Source organism: Eupeodes corollae, chromosome 3, assembly GCF_945859685.1.
Source record: "Eupeodes corollae chromosome 3, idEupCoro1.1, whole genome shotgun sequence".
Classification (NCBI taxonomy): domain Eukaryota; kingdom Metazoa; phylum Arthropoda; class Insecta; order Diptera; family Syrphidae; genus Eupeodes; species Eupeodes corollae.
The window spans coordinates 123,522,753-123,550,117 of NC_079149.1; the positions used below are offsets into that span (position 1 = coordinate 123,522,753).

A 27,365-nucleotide genomic window follows, 5' to 3' on the forward strand; every position below is an offset into this window, starting at 1 on the left:
GACAGTCTTTTCTGTACGTGAACATCTTTTCCGACGGTCGCGTCACTTCGCGGCGGATCGGCGTGCTATCTATAAATGCAAACATCAAGTTTTATTTTCATTTTAATTTTCTGTTTTTGTTTTTATTTTTGGATCGAAACATATATTTAGATCATTTGAGATAAAAAGAAAAGAAATTTTTCGGTAAAAAGTGTAATTACATATTTTCAGGGACGACGACGACAGTTTGTTTATTGTGTGTGAAAAATACAAAAATTAGTGCGATTTTAATTAACAAAAAAGAAAATATTTTTATTAATTATTAAAAATGGCCAATGAGTGTTCTTTTAGTTCTAATAATCGTAATAATTATGATATTGGTTTGAAACCATTTAATCATGATAAAAAGCGTGGAAAATGGGAATGTTCAACTGATTTCTTCTATGCATGCTTGGGACATGCATTTAAAATTGATGCTATGATGGTTTTGCCATCGATGGTATTTAAGAATTTAGGAGGTAAGTTTTAAGTATTAAAAGACTTGAAAGTAATATAGGTGCAATAGGTGAGTGATACTACAAGAAAATAAAGTTCTAGAACAAGTTTTGTATTATTATGCGAAGTTAGAAAAATATGTAGGTACGAATATTATGAAAATATAAAATGAATGAAATTGATTTTTAAATTAAAACTTTTGTCATCCAAAAAATCGTTTTTCCAAGAATTAAAAAAAAAATTAGTAATTAGAACATAAATGTTTAAATAACGTTTTTAAATTCAACAATCAATTTTTTTTAGCAAAGATAATGGTGGGCCTCAATATATCTTATAGAACAACAAAAATTGCCGAATTAAAGTTTAACACATAATTTAGTCTGGTACAATAAAAATACATTTTTAGACGATTGTGTTAATTAATATGATCAGAGGTTCGTAGATTGCAGAGGTGTAGATTGAAGAATGTTGAATTATTTTGCAACTCAGTAATTATGTCACTAAAATAGAAGGATATTTTCGGTCTAACAGAGTTCCGTTTTTAAATTCCCATAGGAAGTTATTGTACAGGGTTCGTTTTGTCAAATTGAAAATTTTGACATTTCTCGACGTTTTAAGATCCCTAGAGTCGAAATAAAAGATTTTTAGAAAGATGTCTGTTCGTGCGTGTGTACGTACGTTCGTACGCCCGTGCGTTCGCGATGCTTTTTCGTCGTCCATAGCTCAAGAACCAGTAGGTAGAAAGATGCAAAAAGGACTCTCAAGAAAATTGCGCGGGTGGTTTTTTTTACCACAGCAGTTTAAAAAAGGTGAACATTTTGATGAACCCTAAATATCTCACGAACCAAAAACGCTAGAGACTTGAATTAAATTTTATATTATATATTGTAACCTGATACGCAAGAAGTATATTTTTTGAAAAAAAAAATAAATTATCGGCTTCTTTTTATAAATAAAAAAAAAAACTGAAAAAAAAAATTGTCGCTTCGAAAATTTTATGAATACAAAATGATTTTATCTCCAAAACAATTTTGTGCAACGAAAAATAACGTTTTTAACATCTGGTTAAATTTTTGAGCACAATCGAATTGACAGTTTTTTTTTTTATAAAAAATAAAAACCTAAAAAACATTACTCAAAGTTGGTAAAAAATGAATTTCGACTCAAATATCTTTTAAAAACTTTGAGATATAGGATTCCAACTAGTTTTATCTTTTAAAAAATATTGTTTTCAACATTCAGAAAATTTGAAAAAAATCGAATTGACAGTTTTCTTACAATAACATAAAAACTTCAAAGAAAATTTAACAAAACTTGGTAAAAATTGATTTCAAATCAAATAGATTTTCAAAAATTAAAAATATTGCCTTCAACCTTTTTTTATTTCACAGAAAATATTGTTTTCGATATTCATATTTTAATCAAGACAAATAGACAGACGGGATGGGAAGTTATAATTGTGGGTCGCATCCCAGCCTCTTTTTTTTAAACTCACCTTTAGACAACTCACATTTCCAGCTAAGTTGACGGGCGATTGTGTGAGTAGAAATTGATTTTCTGCGACATTATAATCCAATACTATTTACGACATTCTCTTTAACAAAAAACATTGTTCTTTGAATTTTTGTTATCCTTTGACAAACGTCAAACGGATAAACAATAGGTACTTTAAAAAAGACAAGCTTTTTGCGGCTTTTAAAGTTAGACACGTTTTTTAGCGTTAAAGTATACTTTATATCGTTTAATATTATCAAAGAGACAAATATTATTCTTAAACTTATTTTTAGAATCGCTGACAAATTTTATTTAAAGCAGGTCTTAACCGTTTAAAAATTTGTGGCATTTAATCAAATTTTTAATAGTCTTCCTCAAACAAAGAAGCTTTGAAATAAAAGTTGTATAGAACCAAATATTCTATTGTTTTTGTCGTTCCAGTTTTGTGTATGTATGTATAATAATAATTTTACTTTTCAGCAGTGTGTGTCAAAGTTTCGACTTTGTCATTGTGTGTTGAAAATAATATAAGACAAATTTGGTATAGAATCGGCTAAGGTGATTGTTAATAAATGACAATTAATATGATCGAATTTGATCTACGTTATAGGTGATCAAAATGATAAAAAGTTGTCCATAAAATGTGATAGCCATTTTCAAATAATTATGTTTATTCCAAAAAGAGTATAGCAACGACTGGAAAATTTTATTAACCATACCAATAAATAAATACAATTTATTATTTAAGTATCAAAAATGTTCCATAAGCCTTCGTGTTTCAGTTTCGGAAAGGAACCATTTCATCAATAGACACCTATTTTTAGTTGTAAGGCCTGATTTATTTTTTTTGAAAAACACAAATGTTTTTTAGTTCGATAAATGCTCTTTTTATTATTACAAACTTTGGTAAATCTCTTTTAACATATTGTAAGCTGGAAAAATCTCATAAAGTTGATTAGCAAGTAGAGTCCAATGGGTATTACTTGATCCTTAGACCAAATTAGATATTAAATGTGACAAATATAATTCTTGCAATTTCGTTTATGACAGAATGTCCTTGAAACGATTCATATAAAAAACCCTTTAAGATTAAGGCTTCTCTACCTGCTCAACAAAAAAGTATTTTAATTATTATTTAATTTTCATTTTTTACAGTTTGCCTCATCATTCCATATTTTGTCATTATGGCATTATGTGTTGTGCCAATTGTCATGATACAATCATTCCTTGGACAGTTTTCAAGCACAGGACTAATATCAGTATTTCGAATAGCACCACTTTTTAAAGGTACATAAACTCATTCTACTATAATTTTACTGAAATTGTTCAGAGTACCAAATTTTAAATCTTTGTTTAGGTATTGGATATGTTTCATTGGCAATAAATCTTACTCAACTTACTTACTACACGGTATTTGCTGCAATACCTTTATTTTATTTTCTTCATTCCCTTCGACCTACTATGCCATGGAGCTGTGAAGGAAGCAAATTTTGGATGGACCCCAATGCAACCGTGACAACGGTGAGTAAATTTGTAAAAACAGAGTTCTTCAAATGTTATCTAAGTCCAACATTGTGAATTCATAGCCTTGCAACATTGCTGACTTACAAGATCCTCCAGGAACTGAAGTTTTTATGAGAGTTCCATCGCTGGAGTTCTTTAGTCAACACATGAATATTATTCACTACCTAGAGTCGAAACCGCCAGCAACATTTTCTTGGTCACTTATCGTGTTTACATTCTTCATATGGACAATAGTTGGAAGTATTGTTAGCAAACCTACCGAAATGGTAAAAAATTTGTTGTACAAAAGATCTTGTTCACTTCTTAAGAACTGTTCGATTCTAGATCGGAAGATATATTCGTTATACTTGTACGGCAGTCCTTATAATTATGGGTCTATGTTTGCTGCGTTTTCTCTTCCTACCTGGTGCATTAGAAGGTGTAAGTACATTTTTTCGACCGAAGAAACCTCAAGACATAAAATCATGGCTGTTCCTGGGAATGCTTGTTCTTTCAACTTTGGGACCTGGTTGGGGATCAATTCTAAGCATGGCAAGCTATAATCGTTTTAAGACAAATATCTCCAAGTACAGTTGGTTTCTGGGATTGGCTCAGTTTGTAGTAATTGCTAGTACTGCTTTTCTGCAAATTTTGGTAACAAATCACATGAACAGTATGTAAAGTTATTTTTTTAATAATCCTGATTTAAAGAACATTGAACTTATTTTGAAATTCTAGGATCCAACCCGGATTTGATAAGATTCCGTAATGATGAACGTCAGTGGCTTGAATTTTTGTCCATTCCATCGGCATTGGCATTCCTTGAGCTACCGAATTTATGGTCAATGTTGTATTTTGCCATGTTGATTCTTGGCGCTATGAATCTTGTTGTGAGTATTTAGAACTCTTAAAAGTAATCCAATTGCTCATAACGTAATTTCTTTCTAGGTTGTACAACTCTTTTCAGTTCTGACAACGCTATTCGATGAGTATGAGAATTTGAGAGCAATGAAGAGAGAAGTCACTTGGATGACAGTTGGTACTTTATCGCTCTTTTCAACATATTTCTGTTCAAACGTAAGATATTTGGGTTTTTACATATTTAATATTCATGCTTTATATTTTATTTTTAGCACGGAATAATGTTCTTTGAAGTTGTTACTGAATTCTCAGTTCTGACACAGATGTTCCTTAACCTATTGCTATTATTCGTCATCCTGTGGGTTTATGGTCGTGAACGGTTTCAACGTGATTTAAGATTTATGACAGGCCATATGTATGCAACTTGGATGATTTACATTGTTCGATTTATTACACCAATATTTTTAATTGTTGGATTTGTAAGTTTAAAACTTGACATTTCTAAAGTGTGCTCTAAGCCTTAATCAGTCAAAGTTGAAATCAAATTAATTTAAATTGATTTTTTTGTTTCCTTTCAGGTTGTTGGATTTATTATAGCAGTTGTTTTGGATGAAAACTACTCCAAAATTGTGCTCTACATTGTCACTTCAATTACAATTCTCCCATGGCTTTTAATACCTTTTGTCTGCATTAGGATGTTACGGCAATCGAATGAAGTAAAACTATCTAGGAGATTGAGAAAACTTACAACACCAACAAATTGGTGTCCAGGAGATTCGGTTTATAGACATCAATATGAATTGACATTTCCTAATTTAGAAACTTCTCTTAATTGAGGTTTATTTATATTTAAGATTTTGTAAACAAAATTAAGAATGTTGGTTGTAGTAATTCGTGATGTTTTTAACTATTGTGAATATAAAAATATTTTAGGAAATAAAATGTAGTTAAGTGTTGTCAGACCTTGAAATAATATATCTTTGACAGTGACAGTCAAATTTAAAAAAAGAGCATTACACTTAAAACAATATAAAATTAATTTTTTAATTGCTTCCTTTTTATAAAATATTGATTATTTTTAAAATATATGTAAGCTGTCATAAAATGTTAGCAATTCCTTTGCGTACTGCTTTCTTTTGATTATCTGTCAGAACTTATATTGTTTTTGAAATGTGATTGTTAAAGATGTTAATGGTGTCTGAGTTATAAATTTAATAAATGTACCGAATCATTTACTTTAAGCTTTAATTAAAACTAGTCATATTATAAGTTCAGTAAAAAAACAGTTGAGCAATGAGCATGATACATATTTAATTCTGTTATAGTTTTTGGTAGGAAGATAATTTCATTTAAAATCTGATCAACAATGTTACTTGCAAACTACTTCCTTAATAAATTCATCCATTGTTTTTATTCATTAAAATTTCTTTAGTAATTTTGTAGATTTAAGTAAAATTTACCAATAAAGCTGGTAATGGCTTAACAGCAGGTGGGTAAATCTTGAATGTTAGAACATTTTTAGGAACCTTTGGCCAAAGATTTCCAAAGCTAAATCAAAATTCCTTTTGAACCTACACAGAATGAAAAAAGTCATCCTATTTACTATTTTGGTAGTCAATATGACTATTTCGTAGTCAATTTAACCGCGATAGCCAATAGAACAATTTTCGGTTGTCAATTTTGGGATTCGATTTTTTTTTTTCAATTTGGTAGTCAATATGACAACTGTAGTAGTCAATAAGACAACTTTGGTTGAAGACATTTGAAACTCCGGTTTGTCATATTGACTAATACGATAACTGCGGTAGTCAATACGACAACTACAGTAGTCTATATAACAATTTTCGATAGTCAATTTTGGTATAGTCAATATGACAACTGCGGTAGTCAATGTGATAATTTTTGACTGTGAATTTTGGTAGTCAATATCACAACTGCGGTAGTCAATAATAGGACAATTGCGGTAGTCAATATAACAATTCCCAATAGTCATTTTTGGTAGTCAATATGACAACTGCGGTAGTCAATATAACATCGAGGATGATAGTCAATTTTGGGTGACAATTTGGCTGTCATATTGACTACCGGAGTTGTTCTGTTGACTACCCAAAATTGACAATCGAAAATTGTTCTATTAACTATCCAGTAATCAATTTTTAAAAAAAAGGTTGTCATACTGACTATATTGGTAGTCAATACCACATTTTGGCCAAATTTCAGGTTGACTTTCGACGATTGTTAATATGACAATTTTTTTTTCTGTGTAGGTTAGCCGCAGCTATCTTTACTAATGGTATCCTATCGAGTCAAAACTCATTGGGCACCCACATGAACCGAATGGGTATTGCCTCATCTGATCTATGTAGACGATGTGAGGAAAAGGAGACAGGAAGATACCTTCCACTTTCAATATGAATTCTTAAGCCTAGCTGAAAGAAGAATGACAATATTAGAAAATTATTTTTTCGACGACTTATGCGACGTCTCGTCCTTGCCATCTAGAGAAATACTTAAATTTTTTCAACAAATCAGGATCATTCAGACAGGAGCTCTCAGTCTAAATCCTCATGAAACTTCTCATACCCTTCCGAATCCTTTCCCTTTCCTGGGGAGCACAATCCTAAGATAACTTATTGAGATGTTGGTTCGAACTTTACAGATGCATAATGCCATACAACCTAACCTTATTTAGTAACATTTAAATGCAGAAGGATCGTAGATCAAATCTGGTAATTCTTCATTGACGGGTGACGTTTATTTTCAACCGAGCCTTCATGATTTTTTATACAGTTTATATTTTCTGGCATTCAACTTTTATCAGCACAATCTTTTTAAGTTCATACAACCTACTCGAGGCCGTTCAATCATATCAATTTTTGTGATGGCGACGAGAGAAAAAGTTTATTGTAATCAACAAATAACAGAAAATTCAATATGAAAGGTTGATACATTATTTGTTGTCGAATTGTCTAAGCTATGATGTTGGTTTTTCTAATAAATAACAAATTAACAATTAAAGTAATTTTTTTTACAATTTTAAAACAGTCACTTAGCTGTTTTTATTTGGAGAAAAAGAAATCGAATATCCAATATTATTTTTTATTTTCTCAATCTTTTTTTTATAAATTATAAATCTATTTTAATTGCTGAATGCAGCCATCAAACGAATGCAGCCAAAACTAGAAACGGAATTTTTTCAATCCTTACAATAAGCAAATAAACAAGTTTTTATTTCCAAAATGATTGTTGTTAATTAATTGCGCAATGCCATTTATTTTTAAGATTTTTTAAGCTTATGGAATCAAACATTTGGAAACTTAATAAATCTCAGTGATTTATGTTTTAGGCTGTTGAAAATCTTTTCTTAAAACCTCTTCGTTATGCTTTCGCAAACATTTCGTTATTTTCTTGTTTTCTTAGAAATCAAAAGCCATAGACAAATTTATGTCGCATCAGCATCAGTAGGGTGGTTTAGTTTAATTTGATTGATTGTTACCATAAAAAGTTGTATCCTAAAATTTGCTCTTCATAAATCAAATGAAAATTTAATAATAGGGCAAAATTTGTTTTATATTTTGCACTTAAATTATTCATTCAACCAACAATGTTTGGAAAAAAACAAACAAATTATAAATGACATATAAATGCTTAAATTGTAAGCTGATTTTTAAAGTCAAATTGTGCAAAATGGTATCAACAAAATCAAATAGCTTTCCATAACCTTTATACACCCTAATCAGAATCGTGTTAGACTTAAATATTAACATTCTGAAAGTAATCGAAAGTGCTTGAAAAAAAACTTCAAAAGGATGAAGCCGTTCATCTGATCACGTGGTTAAAACTAAGAGATGATGTATTCAATCAGGACCGCATTTAATGTCACACTATGGGCCTTACATTTTTAAACTCTCATTGTTTACTTTCACGATTTCATTAAATTTTACAATAATAATAAAGTACCCGTAGCGTGATGGTTAGTGCGTTGGACTGCCCTGCAAGGGGTCTTGGGTTCGATCCATGCCTGTGCCACCTAACTGGTTCTGGTTCTTCATGGACTGTTGCGCCACCTAAGTTATTTTTTTTATAATAAATGTAATGGTGGCAGTACACGAATACAGAAGTTGCCTTGTTTGAAGTTAAAGTGTGTTATCTTTTTACATTCAATGTATATAATCAATATGATTAATTTCAATAGGACGCCCATGATCGAATCATCTAAATTATTTCCATGGAAATAAAATAATACAAACAAACTGATACTAAAAAATATATGTATGTAATACTTTTGTTTTTATTTTGATTTTAATTAATTTCTTCGTTTTTCTATTCCATCGGAACTCATACTTTAATCAATGATATGTCAATTTTAGTGATAAAGAAATTCATCTTACTCTCTACACTGTGTGAAATGTATTTTATAAATACTAATATATTGGTACAGAAAACTGATAAAGATGCATCAAAATAAATCTTAATAAATTAATGTTTTGTTTCAATATTTTTCCCCATAATATAAATGCTATAGGTCAGTCAGTAAAAAGCCGTGATATTGTTAACGTCTAACATAACTTATAGAAATGTTTAGTTGAAGTTAAAAATAAAAATAGAAATAATAATTGTTTAAAATGTCATATCAAACGTCATATGATTCAAATGGTGGAAAACCATTTAAGCCAAACAAAGATCGTGGATTTTGGTCAAGTTCAAGTGATTTTTTCTATGCATGCGTGTGTAATTCATTTCGAATGGATGTTGCATTTGGAGTTGCAGCTGTTCCATTTATAACACATGGAGGAAGTGAGTTAAACTGAAACATCAAAGTCGAGTTTATAAGATTTGAAAATTCTAATAATTGTGGATGGCTGATGGATATGCCTGTCAAAAACATTGTCAGGCTTTAAACAAAGAAAATGCTTGTTTTGTTGTTATTGTGCAAAAAGAAATCAGAAAATACAATATGAGATCAAGTTGAAATTATTTAAAAATGCATACAAAAACTTAATGCAATTATTCGTTTAGAGATTTCGGCCACCTTAAAAATGCATACAAAAACTCAATGCAATTATTCGTTTAGAGATTTCGGCACCTCTAGGGAATACAGAAACCAAGACTATAGACACTTTTGAGATATCACCTAAAGCTAGAGGGCGTATTTTTCTATAATTAACTTTCATTGTTACAGTGATATTTATGAACAACAAAATAAAAATCGCTTTTATTATATTGGCCAATAAATTAATTGAATTTTTATTTAAAAAAGAGTAAGATAAGTTTTATTAGTTTTTCGTCGAAGAGCCGTTTTGAGATTATATTCAATAGTAAAGCCCATATTTCCTTAAAAAGTTCCTGGAGCTGAAGCAACATTTACCGAAGCAACTGAGCTAGTGTGTCCATCTAATGGAGCAGTATGAACAGATCCACGAGTCTTGGCAACATAAGTAGCACCGTGTCCCGAAATTGCTCCGTAACCAGTTAAGTCAACATTATGTCCAGCAGTGGTAGGAGCAGCTAGGATAGCAGATCCTTGAGACAATGAGTTTCCATATCCATAAGGATATATACCACCATCAACAACTCCAAGATCTCCAGAGCGACGACCCCATCCAAGATTGTGCAAATTCCATAGTCCAGCAAGATGATGATTTAGGCCAAGTCCATTACTTCCACCAACAGCTAGTCCAAGTCCATTTATTCCAAGTCCAACAGGCGCTACACCAAGTGGATTAAGGCCAAGATTAAGTCCATTAAGACCTAGGCCGAGAAGAGGGCTTAAGAGACCAGTTTGGAAAGTATGGGACTGAACGCCCAAAATAAAAGCGAGAATGGCAACAGCGATTGTAGTGAACTATAAAAAATAATGTTCAAAAATTAAATTGAAGGAATTTATTTTGTAGAATTATAAACCTTCATGTTGATATAATTTTCTTTAAGAGATAGGTTAGTTCCAACTAAGTTGTTGATACTGATTTTTTAGCAAAATTTAAACAACTTATATAGTCACAAAGTAAAGGTACTCACCCACCTTTCACTTTAGGTTTGATTGTTTATTGCAAGTTAATAGTTCCACAAAAAGATTGAACTTAAATTTGATTGCATTTTTATAGTGAAACAATTCTTAGTGGGTGTGGAAATACGAAATGTTGGGTAAATGTTAACATGAGAAAGAATATTCGGTTGTTTTTAATCATATGTAATTAATTTTTGTTGGTTTAAAATGTATGTCTCTCTAAGATTTGTAAAGAAAGAAAAGTTCAAGGACATAAGTCCACATAATTAAAACTCAGGAACCAGGACAATTAAGAATTTTGTCACCAAGCATAAATGTAATACAATAGTGAAGTTGTTAAAAGTATCCCAAAAATAACACATTAAAAAGACATTGCTCTTTTAATATCTCGGTTTTTTGTTTTATTCTTTTCAGTTTTCATGTTTTTGGCATTGGTTATGAATGTTATCCTCTTCACCTATCCAATCGTATTTATGCAATCATTTTTGGGACAATTTTCAAGCTCAGGTTTTATTTCAGCTTTTCGAGTTGCTCCATTATTTAAAGGTACATTTTGAACTTATTTTCTTAAAATTGATATGATTTGTATTTAAGGTGTGATTTTTATTTAAGGTGTTGGTTACATTGCTCTTGCAATGAACGTATGCTCCTTAACATTTTATGCTATTTATACTGCTGTCCCAATTTTATTTCTAATATATTCTCTAAGTCCAACACTTCCCTGGAGTTGTGAAGCGTGGTTACTTCGTAATAAAAGTTATGATGATTCTGTAGGTATATTTATATTTTTGTTTATAATTTTAAATATGTTTATTATTTGTTTAATCTTGTATTACTTTTATTAATTTAGCATTGCAGTGATTATAATGAAACTGAGGAACTGGACTCATATTATCATTTAATGCAAATTCCGTCAGTGGAGTATTTTTCGTAAGACACAAAAAACATGATTTGTATTTATAAGAAGAAATTATTATTTTGCTTTTATTATTTGCTATAGGGAACAATTTCAAACAGCATTTTCATTTTCTTTATACGGATGTGTTATTCTTGTTTGGATAGCCGTTTCACTTACACTTTGTAACACCACTGAAAAGGTAAATAATAAAATAATGGCAACTTCAACTATTGAATTTAATCGGACAGTTTACATTTCCAAAGACACGTTTTTTTTTCCTTGTTGAACTAAATTTCAAAAATAATGACATTTTAGTGATCATTTTATGATAATTTAAATTATGAGTGGAATATTTAAGTAACTAAAGCTAAGTGTAGATGATTGTCAGATCACTCAATGTTTTGACAACAGCTTTTAATGAGCCGACAATAGCCAAATAACTTTCGATACACATTTTTGTATTCACATGGTTGGTAGATTTTGTTTCAAAGTCTTACATTTGACTGTGAGATGTTTAACAGGTTCTAAAACAATGATAACTTCAATATCGTTCGAAAGTAGCTCACAGTGACTTTTCTTCCAAAATTGTCAAATAAAATTGTGATTTCACAAGATTTTGTACTGTAAATTGTTTGAACTTAGCTAAAGTCAACTTCAAAAACGGTGTTCATTATAAACTCTTTGTGGGTGATTCGTTTTGACATTATGGAATCATTTTTTTTCATTCCATAGTTTTCTTTTTTAATAAAAGCTGTCTTTCAAACTTTTCTGTAGCTATTAATTATGATTTATCCAAAAAACATCGAAGTGAATGATAGACCGATGAAAGCTTCAAAGTTCTATATTTGCCCCAATGGCGGATCCAGGAGGGGGGTCGTCGGAGTCATGAAAAATACGAAAAATAACAGCAGTCCCCATAAAATTTGTTTCGTTAAAACATGTTATTTTTATAAAACTTTCTCTAAATGTTGCATTCTTAAGGGTACCCCTGAAAAAACCTTTATTTTTTTTTTAAGTTTTCTCAAGAACTAATGGACAGATTTTAAAATTCTTCTCTTTCTGTACAAGCTCTTGTCAATGATCAAATTGATGATAATTTTATATGATCAAAAATGTATTTTTTTTTTATTTTTAAAAAAATACTGATTTTGTTTACAAAACTCAATATCTCAGAAAGGGTACCTACAACTTTTTTTGAACAATTTTATTTATTAAGTGCTTACCAAAAATATTTTTAAAACAGCATTTTAAAATAAAAATGATTTACGAAAAAAAAGAATTAAATCTAGATTTTTTGACAGTAAAATAGCATTTAAATTTTGACAAATAAAATGGCATTTAAATTTTTGAGAAAAACTTATTTTGCAGGTACATTTTTAAATCTTAAAATATATGAAATATTTTTAAACAGACTTTTTGGAAGAAATTAGCAAGTTTGCGACCCAGTCGTGCATTTTATTTCTTTCAAAGTTGGGTTTTCTGTTGAACACAAAAGATCTAACTTAATCTTAAAAGTTCTTAAAAAATTAAATAAATCTACTTTTGTTTTAGATGCTCTAGAACTGAGATTTAAACACGAATTGCAATAATACAAATGTCCTAAAAAAAATCAAGTGACAATTTCGTGTAATTTCTGGGTGCTATAAAAAATTTTCTTTCCAACTTATTTGTTTACCTACATTACTTTGTTTTAATTTAATTTTTAGAGAAATTATGTGCTTAAATGCAACTATTTCCTTAAATTCAAGAACCAAACCTTTGTATCTCTATAATTTTTAAGTTTTCTTGACGCCTTTAAGATAAAAATACGAGTAAGCAGATTGATAACGATAGTAATAGGAGAATCCCGAAAATAAAGTTAAAAAAAACTACGTCAAAAAAGCCCGACATTTCTACATATCAGATCCTCTCTCATATTCTGGATATTTAAATTTTTGCAGCGTTCTTCGCATTAGTATAAATGAAAACAAGAAAAGTGTATTGTATTTTTGGAAATGCACGAAATGCACCAAAAACCCTCTAAACTATTGTGTTTTAGCTCTTAAATATGGCATATTTAGAAAACTGTTATAATCATATATGTAAGGAGTCTAAATTAAATAGTTAGACCGAACCTTGCTGGACAACAGTGTTCTTAAATAATTTGATAAATAAAGTTGTTATTTTAGCAATTATAAAATTTTGTTAGCCTCCTTTACAAAACATCAAAAAACATTTTTAAGTTGTGAGTAAAAACTCATCTAAGTGTGTGACCCCCCCCCCCCCCCATGATGAAAAGTCTGGATCCGCTCTTGATTTGCCCTTCATAAATTGTTACAAGAAACTAAATCAATTAAAACGAAATTTGACAGCTGGTAACTTAAGACGATAAATTAATAGCTGTCACATACCTATTTCCCTTTTAATTTTTTAGGTAAATATTGCTATCATAAAATATTGTTCCATAAAATATTTTTTTCTTTCTGTACAACATTTGAAATACAATTTTTAATAGAAATAGAAAAGATTTTAACTTATAACCCTCATCTTTTTTTTTTCTTAGATTGGACAAATTCTACGATATTCTTCGCTTAGTCTAATTGCTCTCCTAAGTATAGTCTCCCTTCGAATGATGTTGCTGCCAGGATCTATGACAAATATTCACAAACATATTCAATATCAAACCGAATTTGATTTTAAAATGTGCTTCTTTATGGCTCCAATGCTGACACTTGCTACTTTTGGTCCTGGATGGGGTTCTATTTTAAGCATGGCCAGTTATAATAATTTTAAAACTGACATTAACAAATATAGTTGGTTGATTTGTTTTTCACAACTTGGAGTTTTGGTTTTACTTGGATTGTTGTGCATGTTTACGGAATCTCATTTGACATGTAAGTTTAAACTTTCAAATATTATATTCAATAAAATTCAAACAAGTGTCAAAATCTGTTTCAAAACTTACGGAGTTACCTTTTTTACTGTTTTTTTTTTGTGACTTCAAGCTTTCTGTGGTTCGGATTTTGATATAGAATGACAAATTTGAAATTATCTATCTTATTATCAACTGATTAATAGCAAATTGTCCACTCATAAATTGTTCAATCTGTGAATGTTTGTCACTTACTATTTTACATTTCTATTTATAATCCTTAATTCCCATGCAACTGACAAGTATCAATTGATAGTTAAAAAAAATTGAAATTTAGTAAAATTTAGTCAATTAAGACTGTTTGTATTAAGAGTTATTAAGTAAGTAAGTAAGTAAGTATTAAGAAATTAATTAACTTTTAATTGATACCCATGCATTTAGTTTGAGGATCTCAAAAGCCTATATACAATTTTCAACTATCAAAACTTTTGTCAATTGAATTGTTATATGTTAGTCTTTGATTTTTATCAACTATCAATTGGTTATTAAAATAAAATCATCATTTTTATCAATACTTTAAAAGTCTTAATTTATTTTAGCTATTAGACCAAATATGGTAGTACCAACTTACGATCAACAATGGACATCTTTTCTTAGTATTCCAAGTTCTTTGGCAACTATGGAATTTCCACATCTATGGACTTGGATGTTTCTGGCTGTTCTTATTACTGGAACTTTTAATCTCATGGTGAGTATAAATGAGAAAATTTGATCTCTATTATTTTTAATATTTCATACAAATATTTCATTTTACTTAAAAAAATGCGTGAAACTTGTTCATATAATATTAGTTGAAATTTTGAAGACTGTTGACCATTGTCAAACCAATTCGAAAGCATTCAATACAGATAGTATTGAACATTCAAAACAGCTGAAAATCATAAAATTTTCTGATTACCACTTATTCTGTCCAACTAAATACCATTAAGGACCGTACAAATTTTTTGTGACAGTCCAGAAAGTTCTGCACTATCGAAAACATTTAATAAAGCTCAAGATCGTACAAAACCCCAAACCCCAAAACGATATTCCAAACATTTTTGAGTCTCTTTAAGCATTTTAAGACCATACAAATGATCACGACCGTTCAGCTTACCATTTGTTAAGACAGACTGTTCAGGAAGTTTACGACTATACAGATAATAGCATGAAAATCGTTAGCACTCAGAAGACTGTTTTGGCGATTGATGATTTTAAAGAAATCTAAAAAGGGCATCGAGAAAGTCTATAAGATTGGATATCGTCAGAATACGATTTAGAACGTTCGAGACTACTTGAGCGAATGTAATAGCATGTGAATATTGGAAAGTCTGGTCAAGATCCTCATTGGACTGTTTACGATCGTAATGACCAGCTTGAGGCCTTTGAGCACCAATAAAGAGCTCCATACTTTAAATTCAATCTTTCTCAAATAGTGCGTAATTTAAAGTATAAGGCATTCCATTATTTAGCTAGTTATTTGCTGAGAACCTTTTCCAACTTAATTTTAAATTATTTAATTAATTATTGCTGCTTTTCATCTTTTCAGATAACTCAAATGTTCTCGATTCTAACAGCTCTCTTTGATGAATTCGAAATACTACGTCTTTATAAAGTTGAAGTAACTTTGGGGCTTTCTGGCGTATTAGCACTTATTTCTGCTTATTTTTGCACAGAGGTGAGTTCTTAAAATTCTATATTTTTCAATGTTTAATAACCAATATCTTCAATAGAATGGAATTTACTTTACCGAAATAGTAGCTGAATTAAGTATTTCAACACAAGCAATTTGCAATCTAATGCTTTTGATAATTGTTGTTTGGGTATATGGCAGGGAACGTTTTCAACGTGATGTTGAATTTATGACAAGTCAGGCTCTACAAACGTGGAAAATCAATATTGTTAGATTTGTTACACCAATATTCTTAGGAGTAACATTGGTAAAAATTTTAAATTTACCTAAATCGCGTAAAATTGTTAATTTGTCTTTGTTTCTTTAAAGCTTATTGGATTTATATTATTAATGTTTAGTAGTTATCGTTATGGTGTTCCACAAAGTATTAATATTGGTGTTTATATAACATTGATCACATGGCTTGCCCTACCGGTATATTGTGTATTTCAACTGTTGCAAACAAACGGAACTCTGGGGATGAGATTTAAAAGATGTGTTAAGCCAACAGATTGGTATCCAACTGATGCTGAACAAAGGCAACAGTATGAAGAGACAATTGATAATCCTGAAACATTCCAACCGTTGACAACTATAGTTCTGTAAAATAAATCTATATTAAGTATTAGAATGGTTTTTAGTTATTCATTTGAAGTTTATAATGGAAAGAGCTTATGTGGTTTTGGATCCCACTTCTGATACCATGTAGAAAAAAGTTTGTGTTCGATTACTTTATTAAGTGTTGAGCCGAAGCCTTCTTTTTCTAGCTTCTAAAAATAATCCAATAAAAACAACATTGACACTTGAAAAAATTTTGTATTTACTTCTAACTTCTATAGTCTATTCTGTATAAATTAAAAATATAAAATTAGCATCTATAGTAAAACTATGGATCCATATCCAAATGCATTTCTAAAAGCTGATGTGCGTGATCAGGCAATCCAATAGCCTGTTCATAACGTCGACAATCGGCTGGATTAGCCGGATACCAATCACTAGGTTGTATGCATTCTCTTAACTTAGCTGCCAACGATCTTCGGCGGGATTTTGATAGTGCAAACATTATATAAATAATAACAACCATCCATGGAAGAGATTGGATTAAATAACCTAAAACTACAAGGACTTTATCAAAGTCACTTAACTGAACTACCACAATGAACTGAAATAGAAAACGTTTAAAACTCTGAGTGCATAGTTTTTCTTCTTTGAACTTACCATGGGAACGCAGAGAACAAAAGGTGCTACGTACTGAAGTACAAATATCGCCCAAGTGGACATGGTTCGACCCACCATAAATTGAGCATCTCTTTGGAATCTCATCTTGCCATAGATCCAAAGCACAACCACGAGTATCAGGAAGAAGACTAGAGTTTGTGAGAAGACAGCTCCTAAGTCAAAAATCCCCAACGAATGGAATCCAGACTGAAAAATAGAAAAAACTCAAAATACTGTTTGATCTCAAGATAGAAGTAAAGTAATACTCACTTGTGTACAAAAGAAGATAGAAGTCGTTACAAGGAAGCCAACCAATGTGGCCTTTATCACTCGGCTATGGGAGCGCAAAATTTCAAATTCATCACAAAGCGCTGTTTGAACTGTCATCAATAGGGTGACCTTAAAACACGAAAACTAAACTCAAATAACCTTCCCAGAAAATAAAAATCTGTGTTACTTACAATCTTGATAACTTCTACAAGACACAAAGCTCCAAAAAACATCGCACACCAAAGATTCGCATAAGGCAGCTCCCCCAAAAGAAAAGCATAACACAGATAAATAAATTGCAGCGAATGCTGTTCGTCCACATGCAAATGTAATCCTCCAACGTGATCTTCAAAATGATCCCAGACGATTCGTCCACCAGTCGCCGCCAGCACAATCATTCCAAATCCACTCAAACACACCATAAACGACATCTTCATTATATCCGTTTGAAAACTATTATGGCTAGCCAGGTTGACAACATTCGCCCATCCAGGCCGAAAAAATAACATCACAAGATAAGCACCAACATGTGGATGCATTAGATGAACTTCGGGAATTTCAAAAGAAAATCCCTTGAGAGCCTCTTGAAAGCCCGACAGGCAGAACAGCCTCAGGAAGACAACCAGAAAGGCAGCAAAAAGTATCACAGCTGTTATTCGAAAAAGTGTTCCAATCTTTAGAAAAATACATATGTACATAGAATCATTTTAGACACAATTCAAAGTTTGTTTAGAAATTTTGGGTTATTACAAGTTTGATTTTTTGGAAAAACACCAAGCTGACTATCAGCCATACGGCAAGTGTGCTGAAAAGTAGCCCCACCGTTATCGAGAACGGACCTCTGTCACCTTCCAGTCCTCGCACTTTTGAACTAAAAAATAATCAATTTAAGTCAAATATCTTAATACCTCCAAGAATTGTGCTAAACTTACTGAAAAAACTCCACTGTTGCATGAGGATCAACTGCTTCATCCTTAAAAAAAACAACAATTTTCAGTTAAAGATACTTAAGAGAACTTCAAATTATCAATACTAACATTAAAATCATAGAAATTCCGAACTGTACAATTCGGAGAATTCCAAGACTGGTTACAGTTCATCCATGGAAGATTCGGCTGAATAGATTCGATAAAATAATATAATGGAACTGCAGCAAATACGCTGTAATATGTTAATGAGATGGCGTTGAAGATCACAATGAGGAAGCCAATACCTTGAGGAAGTGATTAATTTTAATTTTGAACAAAAAAAAAAATCGAAAGATAATATGTTAAAAGTCCTTCCAGGCCATTTCAAAGAGCATTAACATTCTCGGCAAATTAAAATGGGAATGAAATTTCATGAACTGTAAAAGTGTTGTTTGAAATGTTGCTACAAGAATACGAATCAAAATCAAAGTTATACAAATAATAGTATTAAAAAATTTTATTGTGATGTGTTACTACTCAATGAGATAGCCGGTAAGGTCTATAATTAAAGCTACGGCAAATTATAGAAAAGTGTGATGAACTTACCTTTAAATAATGGCACTATTCTAAATGCTGATATTAAACCAGTACTGGAAAATTGTCCTAGAAATGACTGTATGAAGAATATTGGAATGCCAACAAATAAAACTGAAAGCAGGAATGAGATTATTGAGAATCCTGAAAAGAAAAAATAGAGAAATGTTTGAACATATTTCTTACTTAATTGTTTGATAGAAATTAAGACAAAATTAAAATTTTAGATTTAAATACATAACAAATATTTTGTATCGCCTTTTTAAAAACTTAAATATTAATCATCTCTTCTTCAATTAAAATTTAACTTTTTTGATCTTAGTTTCAATTTATTTTTGCGATATATAGGAATAATTATATAGGAAATATTGCGTTCATTCATAAATGTTATTCCGATACTTAAAGAACTCTTCTATCCTCGTAAATAAAGCGTAAACCATGCCGTCGTTTGAGTTTAAACTTGAAAATTAACATTTGAAGCAGATTGATGTAAAGTGTTTTTTTTTATTTTCATTTTTTTTTGGATCAAAAGAAACAGTTGTGCTCATAAATTTCTTTTGGTCAAACAGGAATTTCAAATTCTCCAAAAATGCCCCATAGATTTTTTTCTTGAAAGAAGTGGGGCTTCTTATAATATAAGAAGTATATTTTTATATTGTACCAGAAGATTTTCCCTCATAGAAGCGTTTTTTTTTTTAATATTCTCAGGTATTAATAAACCGATTTAAATACAATGGGCCATATTCATAGTTCTTTTTTGTCTTTGCTTAATTAAACTTCAATTTATGTTATTCATAGACAATAAAAACCCATTTAAAACGATAGCCTAGAGTCCAAAAATTAACACGACGGAACCTATGTTTACGCTGTTTTAAGAATCTACGAAACGTCAAAAATAAACAAACTGATCGAAAAAATTACATTGCGAGATATTTTATTTGAAATTGAAAAATCAAAAATTAAAATGTTAAAAGACTGAAATATATCAATATTTTGATATCTTGCTGGATATTGGAATGCGATCACCCAACAGAAAACAAAAGCTCTACTTAACCCGAATCAACTCCTTTAAAAGAGCTGAGTAACATTTGTATAAAATGTATCATCAATTCAAGAAAAAATAAATAAATAATAATAAATACCAGCAGCGCAACTTGCATGAAAGTTCTCATCTAATAGGAACTAGAATAATTTAAAATATTTGAAAGATTTTGCATCTCCAGCATTTTATTTTGCTCCCTTTCACCTGTTTCTAACCAAAAGAGATGCTAAATTCTTTGTGAATAGCAGTTGTGTTTTAGCTAGATGTTATATTTAGACTCCAGTTCAAATAGACTCGGGCTTAAAATATGATTATGAATATGACCCCTTTAAAAGGTCTTATATTTTCTTAATAATATTTAATGGTTTAAAAATTCTATATATTAAAAACGGATACGTATTTGGTATCGAAAATCTAACGCAGGACGTATGTATGTACATATGTACATTTTTGAAAATATTTCTAAAAATATTTTCTAAAAAATTTACTTGACTTTTGAAAAAAAAATTTTGTTAATTGAAGTTTTTAAATGATATTTATATCAATTCAGTCTTTGATAAATAAATAAATGTATAGTAAGAAGAAGTCAACTCGTACCCATTTTATATATAATGCAAATACTTTTGCGATCTAGAAATTATTAAAAATCGATATTTTGATGAATTTTGAAATTTAAAATATAATAACAAATTAATAAACGGTTCACTTCCTCTATCTAAGGCCAATTTGAATAAAATTAATGCAATTCAAAAAATCAGCAATTTATAAATTCGTGATTTATTATCACCAAAAACGGACTGTCAATGTGTGTGTTAAAAACTATGCAATCATTATTTAAATGAAAAACTGTTTGTCCGACGATCTATTGGAAATATCTGATGATATTTTTAGTAGATTTTTATTTTTACCAAATCAAAATATCTATTTCATTTTTTTTTAATTTAACAAATATTAACAACAACGTTTTGTTGGTCGAATCCGCTTATAGTATTAGCAACCGCAACACACTTGAAGCTACAGTAATTGTGAAAATATAGTCTCGTGAAACAGCTTTTAACGTCCTAAAAAACTCAAATACCCTGAAATGAAAAAACATAAGCATCTAGAAGGATCTACCACTGATTGTGCGTCATAGGCAAGCGAAGCTCCTACGCATAAAAAAGATGCTCCTTAAAAAGGTCCCACTGAAAGGAAAAATTGTTGTTCTCGACGAAAGAATGATAATCGAGGACAAAGTTTTTACCTGGGACTTCAAGTTGGGGCTGAAGTGTGATGTTCTGAAAACTATTTTTGGAGACATTTCTTCTTTACACTTATTGATGAATGAACTTTTAAATCAAAACATTGTGTATAATAACTCTTCGAGAAATATAGCTGGCAACTAAATTGACAGCCAAGCACACAGGGTGACAACGCACCAATTTTAAATTTGGGTCTACCATAAGGAAAATAGTTAGTTAGTTAAGATTTTAAGTTATAATGTGTCCGGATTGAAATAAGTTTTTATTTGTAAACTATTAAAATCAGCTTTAAAATGTCATACATTAAGAGCAAATGTCTCAAATTTCACACTAAAGCTAAACTACTCGAATTCGTATCATGATACATTTTCAGTCTGGAATCGAAATTTCTTTTACAATACATTATATAATTTTGCTAAACAATAGTTTTATCTTCATAGCATTTTATAAATGATTATCGTTATACGCCCCTTGTTTTTTCTTTGTTTGAAACTAAATATCGCAAGTAATTTATTATTTAGATTTTTTCTCAGAATTGACCTACATTATAATACCATTCTCGGAGGTACATTAGATTTATTGTATTTCTTATAATAATTTAAACTTAATTTATACTTAGTTCGTGATTAATTTTTCGTCATCATCAGAAAGATCAGATTAAATTCTTTGGAATTATTTTAAAATCGTTTTCAAGTTAATGATGGCTATAACTATCAAATAAATAATTATTTCTATTAATTAATTCCATTGTTGTTAATAATTGCAATAATTATTATTAAGGTACTAAGGGGAGAGTATTACATTCGGGATTTAAAAAAATATGAACTTAATTGTCTTAAGAACACGATCAGATGTTTAACAGATCTACGAGAAAAATAATAAGGTTAGGATATACAACCTGTTGTTAAGTCATATAAAAGTTATCTTAAGCTTTATTATATTATTATATATTAAAAGACACATTTTATCACTATAATGATTCAATTACCATCAGATCAAGACAATAAAACAGCTCGGATAATCAATTTATTTAACACTTGCGAGGAATTACATTTCGATTATTTTGTTCGACGATGATTTTTTTTTTTTATTTTTAGGGAAAAATAAATATTAAGATATTTCTTTATATAATTAAAATTAATTTATTTCCCTGTTAAAGAAAAAAGAAGTTTTAAAACTCTATTTTTATTGAAATATGCCACCTATTATAAAACAGTAATACCTAGTTTTAGGTATTACAAATTGATGATTTGATCTGAATTACAAGCAAAATAAAACACGTTTAATATTTTTCCAAAATCTTAAAATGAATGAGTTTTGTAATTTTACATTTTTAATTAAAAATTTTTTAAGATGAAATAATTTTTTTGTTTTTAAACTGAACGATAACGTTGTTTGGTTTTTTGTTGAAGTTCTAAGTTTGCAACCTTTTCTTGAAACTTATTAGAAATCTTAATGATTTATGAATCATAATTTTGTTTTAACTTCTAATACAACTTTTCATGAACTTTGTACAATCGTTTGTGGGTGATCTTTAACCCACTCAATTCCACTCCAAAACGAGTTAACCATCATATGACCCCAATATTATCTGACGAACTTTGTCTACTTGCTATAAAAACGTGCATTTTATTATTTTATTTCAATTATTTTATTTATACATATTTAATTAAAATATTTTTCTAGTACTCGTATGACACAATTTTTGTTTTTGTTTTCAAAAAAAAAAGCAAAATTAAATAACAATTGATTTTAAACCTCTTGCTCTTATCTCTTTTGAATAAATTAAATATAACAACAAATCGAAAAAGAAATCGAAAGTGTGTGTTGATAAGGAATTATAATGACATTTTTTCTTTTAATAACAATAAGTTATTGATTTTTTTGTAAAAATTAGGTTAAAACGAAATAAATATATATTTTAAATTTCAAAATATAACAATATTTTCTAAAAAAAAGAAATTTGTAAAGCTTTCCAAAACTGTAATTTAAAGGAATGTACATAATAAAAAATGGAGTAAGATTAGCTTAAATAACAATTTTAACTTTTCCGTTCTTAGAATTCAAAAGTTTCAAAGACAAATATTATGAAAAAAACTATAAATATTGTTAGGTATATATTTGTTTTGTGTTGGTATGGTTACATATTTATTTGCTTATCAAACATTATTAACAAAAATACATACAGGAACATTATGTTGACCATGACCATATCAAAGACGTATTTTGATACGATCATCAATTTATTTAGAGGTTATGCTTATCACAAGCTCATTAATGTTTATTTTATTGATTTTCTTAAGCAAAATATATTTCATTTCAGTGCGTTTTTTAACATTATTGCTATGAAAATTAATAAATGTGTTTGAATTTGTTTGTACAATGAACTACTTTTTAAGGAACGTGGCAATGGATAGAGAAAGAATGATCTTGTAATGCTTTCGCAATTGTATAATTTTCACAATTATTGTAGATTTATTTCTATATACTTTTATTTGTAATACATTTTGAAAAACTGTTTGTTTTTCCACTTTACTTTTCAAAATTCTTCTTAATCTTTCAAAAATGTTCTACTACTTTATGAAATACTGAAAGTATAGGTTTAGAATAATGAAAATCTGGAAATTCCTGCTTTTTTGTTTTAAATTAATATTTAAAACGCGGATTAGGTGGCGCGCATAAGCGGTAAGGGACCTCACCTAACTTCGAACGCTAAACTGGAGACATCAAAAAGGGACCGACCAACCAACATGACTTTAAATCTATAATTTTATACTTATACAATTAATTGAATAATAAGACGTGTTGTTTTAATTTTCAAAAATTGAACCAAATTAAAAATTCGCAATGATAACTTACAAAATTCTGCAAATAATAATAAAAAGTTTGCGATTTTGAGAACAAGTATATAGTATTTTATTTTGAGGTTTCAAAAGTATAGCGGAATTCGACATCTGTCAAGCTAAGTTTTTAAACCAATTTTTTTTTTCGGCTGAAAGTCAGAAATATACGAAAATGGATCGCTCAACTATCGTACAACGGACGGAAATTGTAAAAACCTACTTCAAAAATGGTGATTCTGGCAGAGCCGTTTGGCTCGTACCTTAAACTTAAGACGGTACAACATACCACACAACTCAGGCGAATATGACTTTGTTGCAGGTGACATTTCCTCGTAATTTTTCGTAGTGGCGATATCAATCGTCCACCAAGATCACGCGTTTTGGCACCGCTGGAATTTTTGTGGTGCAGATAAAAATTTAACTCTTGAGCGTTTAAAAACCACCATTCATCAAGTTATGTCCGAGAAACCACCTATGTGTCAAAAATAGGTCGGAAATTTTCTCCAAAGATGCTCGCAACAATTTGCGTGGTAATTATTTAAATGACGTAGTATTTCAGACATAATGTCAACCGTAAAATTATATATTATGAAAAAACAGTATGCTTTATTTCCGTTTACTTAAAATGGAAAACAACTGTAATTCGAAAACAAAATTTTGGAAAACAGATTTATCAAAACATTATATGAACCTTTCAGAACGTCAATTCCAACCAATTGATATTAGATATTATCAAGAAATAGATGAAACTAACCAAGTAAGTATGCGCCTAAGTTTCATCTTTTATTGATGTCATAGAAAAAGTGATCACTGATAAATCTTCTGCTTGATGAAATGATTAGTTTAATATCTTTTGTTTATTGACAAACAAATTAACTAACTGAACATATTTGGGTTTTATATTTTTTGTGAAAACTTGTTTATTTTTGGGACTAACCAAAGCTCAGTTGCATAGTTGTAGTCACAGATTTAATGGAAAGAATATATTCTATTTGTATGCATACACAGATACATACTATAACTTAATTCAAGTTTACTAACTTAAAAACAATATTATTGCTGACCGTTTCCAAATTATTCATTTTCGTTTCAATATACAATAATGATGCAATCACAGTTACTTTATAATAAAACAAACAATATAAATTATAACTTTTGAAGGAAAACAAATATTTTTTGAAACTGGAGAATTAAGCTGTCATAGAAACTGTCATGCTAGGCGCCATGCCAATGGCTTAGATAATTTTGACGATTAATTCATTGGTTTAACTGAGTTTTGAGTTTATGCTTCATGTTTTTAATTTTCTAAAGTAATTTAAGTCTAAAGATTGCTTCCTAAGTTTGGCAATTATAACTGAATTCATATCACTTTTAGGAAAATAATGAAAAATTGTTTCAGAATAATTCTTGAAAAACAATTTTCGAGGAAAATCAGACAAACAAAAATAAATTAATTGATCTTGTTTTGTTTTTAATTTATTCTTTAAAATAATATCTTCATAAGTCAGCAAATATCCATCAAAGCCCTATCCCAACTTTTACATACATACATATAAACTTATGTTCTATCAACCTCCTACACATTCTTTAAAAGCTGTTGCATTAAATTCCTTCTGTCACACAGTGGGTTGTAGTCCCTCCCTTAAATTGTTATCAATGTAAGAAATAAACAACCAAAATCTCTCCTTAGTTGAAAAAGCTCTTACAGAATGCATCAAAAGTTGAACTCCTGCACATCTCCTCTCTATTAAAATGGAAAAACATAAACTAAAAAAGCTTTTTTGCACCACCAAACCAAACTACCCCAAGAACCTTCAAACCACATTCGACCTTTTTCAACAGCACCCCACCCCCTTCTCGCACCATCCCCTCAAAAAAGTAGTCAGACATATAAAATAAAAACAAAGAAAAAAAAAAACTAAAACGAACGAAAAACGATTAAAAATCCACCCAATTTTTTGCTCACCTCCTCCCATAAAAAATATATAAACCGGAATTTCACCAAGAGCCTCCCATCCAAAGCCTTGACACAAACAGGCAAAGTAGAAGTCCAACCGCGATGACCACTTACCCCGTTCGGGGTCGTGCCGGAAGGGTTTAGCACCGATGTCATAAGAAGATACATGTCGGTGATTATCTGCCGATGTCATTGCGTCACTCTTTAGCACTTTTTTAAAGCAAATTTTCTTCAACCAATAAACTAAAACTTAAACAATAATAAATAAAGTACGACCGAGAGAGAATAAAAGAAAACACTGTCACTTCTTCAAAATCACTGCAAAGGCTGCACCCGATGCCAAAGCCAATGACTTCTTGTCTCTGAGTCTCGGTCTTCACTATAGGTTGACTTGACTGTTATGGGAATGGCTGCGGATCGGCCATAAAAACAATACAAAAACTAGATAAACATTTCCGCGCACCTGACAACTTATTGCAGCAAATAAATGAAAGACTATTTTTGTGAGCTGTGACTTTGACGGACGAGTATGCGAATTCTGCTATATTCAATTTTGGAATCAAATCGAATCGAATCGAATGCAATCGAATCGAACTCGGACCCAACACCGAACCGAATACCGAAGTGACTAGGAAGTGCTACTGGATGTGCCTTTTGCCTTCCAGCAGCTCAGCTCGAAACTAAACGACGACGACGACGCGACGCTTACGGACGGACGCACGGGTATCTATCGTTAGCTCAGCACCACTTTGAGTCCGGCTGTGAGGAATTATCACACGAACGTCTGCCAGCGAACTGTGTCATCTTTTTGCTCCTCGAAAAGTTTAGCACCAATGACCAAGTCTATATAGCGCGACTCGAGTATAGTGGAGTCGTCTGTCCAGTGGGTTGGTAGTCTGGGTCTTACTCACTTGGGGTATACGAAAAAGTTCTGCCTTTGCGATGTTCAAGCACATAATCTTGTTTACAATTTTAATTTTTTTTGTGGATACTTTTTTGTTTAATGATTTTTTATTTGTTTTTGTTAAAAGTATATTTCTTTTGTTGTTGTTATTTTTCTCACTTTTTCTCTCACTTTGTGTGGTGGTGGTTTCACTTGATTTTACTCTCAGCCAGAGCTCGAGAACGACACTCGGCCGACCGTCGCGTCGCGTCGTATCATCGAGGGGAGGGTTTGTTTTGTTTGTTGGTGCTGCTGCATATGCCTTTTCGTCTTTTCACTCTCGCGCAAAAATCTATTGTGTACGACTTGGTATGGCATAGGATAGACTTGTGTTGCTTGGTTGTTGTTGTTTTTTTGAGATTTTGAGTTCAAAAATGGGTGGTGGACTTATCGATCCAGTAATGGGTCTCTATAGACGCAGACGTCTTTATGTGAGTAGATTTCTATATACGAAAGAGGTGAAAACCCATGTCGTATACCATCATTCCAACGGGGGATAGTTCAAAACGTCATCGTCATAGAGATAGACACAATGAAAGCGAGTTCGGAA

At 30.5% G+C, this 27,365-nt stretch overlaps 4 protein-coding genes across 4 annotated transcripts; 2 read left to right on the forward strand and 2 right to left on the reverse strand.

Annotated features, from left to right (window-relative positions):
• On the forward strand, positions 1–5,755 carry LOC129952151 (sodium- and chloride-dependent glycine transporter 1-like). Its single transcript, XM_056064604.1, has 10 exons — positions 1–77; positions 211–497; positions 3,124–3,255; positions 3,326–3,489; positions 3,555–3,758; positions 3,817–4,144; positions 4,210–4,361; positions 4,420–4,548; positions 4,605–4,811; positions 4,911–5,755. Exons 2-10 carry the CDS (start codon positions 308–310, stop codon positions 5,166–5,168), a joined length of 1,764 nt encoding a protein of 587 aa, XP_055920579.1. The 5' UTR covers positions 1–77; positions 211–307; the 3' UTR covers positions 5,169–5,755.
• Positions 5,756–8,851: 3,096 nt separating this feature from the next.
• Positions 8,852–16,430, forward strand: LOC129949490 (sodium- and chloride-dependent neutral and basic amino acid transporter B(0+)-like). The gene is made up of 10 exons (XM_056060990.1): positions 8,852–9,129; positions 10,754–10,885; positions 10,952–11,109; positions 11,190–11,269; positions 11,340–11,436; positions 13,780–14,110; positions 14,688–14,836; positions 15,677–15,805; positions 15,861–16,067; positions 16,130–16,430. The coding sequence occupies exons 1-10, from the start codon at positions 8,958–8,960 to the stop codon at positions 16,403–16,405; spliced, it is 1,731 nt and encodes a 576-aa protein (XP_055916965.1). The 5' UTR covers positions 8,852–8,957; the 3' UTR covers positions 16,406–16,430.
• Positions 9,546–10,335, reverse strand: LOC129949493 (uncharacterized). The gene is made up of 2 exons (XM_056060991.1): positions 10,237–10,335; positions 9,546–10,177 (listed from the first exon to the last, which is right to left on the reverse strand). Exons 1-2 carry the CDS (start codon positions 10,240–10,242, stop codon positions 9,668–9,670), a joined length of 516 nt encoding a protein of 171 aa, XP_055916966.1. The 5' UTR covers positions 10,243–10,335; the 3' UTR covers positions 9,546–9,667.
• Positions 16,431–16,595: 165 nt separating the features above from the next.
• LOC129949489 (sodium- and chloride-dependent glycine transporter 1-like) lies at positions 16,596–26,806 on the reverse strand. Its single transcript, XM_056060989.1, has 9 exons — positions 25,882–26,806; positions 18,802–18,933; positions 18,325–18,500; positions 18,220–18,260; positions 18,038–18,158; positions 17,479–17,961; positions 17,288–17,416; positions 17,018–17,224; positions 16,596–16,961 (listed from the first exon to the last, which is right to left on the reverse strand). Exons 1-9 carry the CDS (start codon positions 26,063–26,065, stop codon positions 16,686–16,688), a joined length of 1,749 nt encoding a protein of 582 aa, XP_055916964.1. The 5' UTR covers positions 26,066–26,806; the 3' UTR covers positions 16,596–16,685.
• Positions 26,807–27,365: the final 559 nt, after the last annotated feature.

Excerpts from the sequence above, each read along its gene's own strand:
- LOC129952151 (XM_056064604.1), top strand. The coding sequence starts at position 308 with ATGGCCAATGAGTGTTCTTTTAGTTCTAATAATCGTAATAATTATGAT. Across the intron at positions 4,362-4,419 it reads TTGGCGCTATGAATCTTGTT|GTTGTACAACTCTTTTCAGT; the intron begins GTGAGTATTTAG and ends ATTTCTTTCTAG. Across the intron at positions 4,549-4,604 it reads CAACATATTTCTGTTCAAAC|CACGGAATAATGTTCTTTGA; the intron begins GTAAGATATTTG and ends TTTTATTTTTAG.
- LOC129949490 (XM_056060990.1), top strand. The coding sequence starts at position 8,958 with ATGTCATATCAAACGTCATATGATTCAAATGGTGGAAAACCATTTAAG. Across the intron at positions 11,270-11,339 it reads CCGTCAGTGGAGTATTTTTC|GGAACAATTTCAAACAGCAT; the intron begins GTAAGACACAAA and ends TATTTGCTATAG. Across the intron at positions 15,806-15,860 it reads CTGCTTATTTTTGCACAGAG|AATGGAATTTACTTTACCGA; the intron begins GTGAGTTCTTAA and ends TATCTTCAATAG.
- LOC129949489 (XM_056060989.1), bottom strand. The coding sequence starts at position 26,065 with ATGACATCGGCAGATAATCACCGACATGTATCTTCTTATGACATCGGT. Across the intron at positions 18,501-18,801 it reads AATAGTGCCATTATTTAAAG|GTATTGGCTTCCTCATTGTG; the intron begins GTAAGTTCATCA and ends CACTTCCTCAAG. Across the intron at positions 18,159-18,219 it reads GCAACAGTGGAGTTTTTTCA|TTCAAAAGTGCGAGGACTGG; the intron begins GTAAGTTTAGCA and ends ATTATTTTTTAG.